Source organism: Sinocyclocheilus anshuiensis, unplaced genomic scaffold, assembly GCF_001515605.1.
Source record: "Sinocyclocheilus anshuiensis isolate Anshui unplaced genomic scaffold, SAMN03320099.WGS_v1.1 C32992270, whole genome shotgun sequence".
NCBI lineage: Eukaryota > Metazoa > Chordata > Actinopteri > Cypriniformes > Cyprinidae > Sinocyclocheilus > Sinocyclocheilus anshuiensis.
The window spans coordinates 1-1,987 of NW_015621282.1; the positions used below are offsets into that span (position 1 = coordinate 1).

A 1,987-nucleotide genomic window follows, 5' to 3' on the forward strand; every position below is an offset into this window, starting at 1 on the left:
CGGGACTCCCAATTTCACTGCTGCTCAAGTCCTGCTCTTGATTTCCACTCATTTTAGCCATGCTAGAGCTTGAAGGTTCCTCGCTTTTCCGCAGAGGCTGCTGCAGCTCGTTCATGTCCACTCCAGAGTCCAAGCTTGTGTCATTGCTGCTGCCTGGACGATGTCTTCCCTGAAGCTCAATCACAGAGTGACGAACCTGGGCTGCTGGTTTACCATCAAGAGACACAAACCAGGCCCGGGGCGGGTGAATGGACGGCTTACCCTTGGAGAGATCCAGTAAGGTTTGCTCTGATATTCCCTGGAGTTCCCCACGGAAAGGCCCCATTCTGGCTGCTTCGTTCAAAGTTCCTGGGACAGATACGGATTCCAGGAGATGACTGTAGCGGCCCCATAACCCTGGGTTTGCAGCAGCGGCTTGCACTCCTTCCAGAGCCTGCTGCTCATCGCTGTCCTGCTGGGGAACTTTAGGTAATGTCTGAGTGAAACTGTCTTTTAAGTTACGCTCCGTCTGAGCTCCATGCTCCATGCCATTCCGTGGGAAAGTGGCAGATCTACTTCCAGATGGGTCAGCTTGTCCCTGGGAAGTGAACAACTCTGGGGCTGGTCCAATTGCCACGGACTGGTTATAGATGTGGAACAGCTTGTCTCTGAAAACTACATTCTCCGCTCCATTCTGGCATGAGCCATTCTGTTCAGATTTTTCCCGTAGCTTTGCAACTTCGTCACTATTAACATAGATATTAGACACTGGGGCTCTGAAGCTTTCTAATCCCACAGCTCCAATATTCTCGTACAGATTGCCCGCTGGCCGGCCAACATTTTCCACATAAATGTTGTAGTTGGCTTGGTGACGTGGAGAGTCTGATGCATCATGGCCGATGCCTCTTGCAGCCAGAGAGAAAGACCGGTCCCCATTATGAAAGAAAAGTTCTTGAGCCTCATCAGAGCTGGTGGAAGTGGTCTGGTCTTTCTTCAGTACAGTGAGCCTGGTGGAATTCCATCGCTTTCTTCCAGCTTCATAGTTTAAATCTCTAAAACAAGATACGAAAGGACATTTTTTGCTACATATTTTTATAATTGCCATTCACATGAAAATAAGGTTAAGATTAAATATTCAAGTCACGCAATTCAGTGTTGCTCATTGGCGTTTTATAAGAAAGTCATACAATGATGTTTGCATAGCTGAATAAGCTCTTACCTGCAGTGAAATACAATCACAGATAAAAATCCAATGGCTATCACAAGAGTTCCTCCCAAGATACCCACAAGAAGGTATGTGTGGTAGGAAATGAAATCCATTGAGCTTGCGAGCCCCATATAACCTAGATTTACACAAAAATAAATCTGGTTAGAGGGCTGCACATGACCATAAGAAGATATGGATTTCAGTGTTAAAGTAAGTGAAATGCTTTTGGATTGATAAATAGTTTGATGGGCTGATGAGTGAGATCTTAAATACGACTGATTCCTACCTGACGATGGTGGTGGTGCAGCAATCCAGTTACCAAGTTGAGGTGCTACGTAATTCCAGACTAAACCGTTTGTCTCCATCTGAACAGTGCCTAAACCTTTATTTACCCAGGTACCTGTGATAAAATATATCTTTAAGTGCTTCTATTGGACACAATCCCAAAGATCTCCTAAACTTGACATACATGGAATTGTGTAAAAGCATGAAGCTTCTACTAAAGTTTTTTTTACAATCGCTAGGACCCATTTTTCAATAATTAGGTCACTTTTTCAAAACTCTTCACACAGTTCTCCTAACCAGCTTTAAGCTAGGCACAGCAGTTAATTTCACATTCAGTATACACTTAAACTTTATTGATGTCTCAGATCAAGTAATTTTCCATAACACTAAGGTTGTCACTTGTCACCCAACAAACACACTTCCATTCATTTCTATGCCACTAGCCCCCATTACGGTCCATAAAGTGTTAAGTGTTGCTTAAAGGGATAGTTCACCCAAAAATGAAAATTTGATGTT

At 43.9% G+C, this 1,987-nt stretch overlaps 1 protein-coding gene across 1 annotated transcript; it reads right to left on the minus strand.

The window, feature by feature from the left end:
- Positions 1-6: 6 nt before the first annotated feature.
- Positions 7-1,614, minus strand: LOC107683155 (protein FAM171B-like; the record flags this gene model as incomplete). Its single annotated transcript, XM_016479232.1, has 3 exons — positions 7-1,031; positions 1,199-1,322; positions 1,473-1,614. Coding segments are annotated over 3 exons (1,291 nt in total), but the record flags the coding sequence as incomplete, so codon positions are not given.
- Positions 1,615-1,987: the final 373 nt, after the last annotated feature.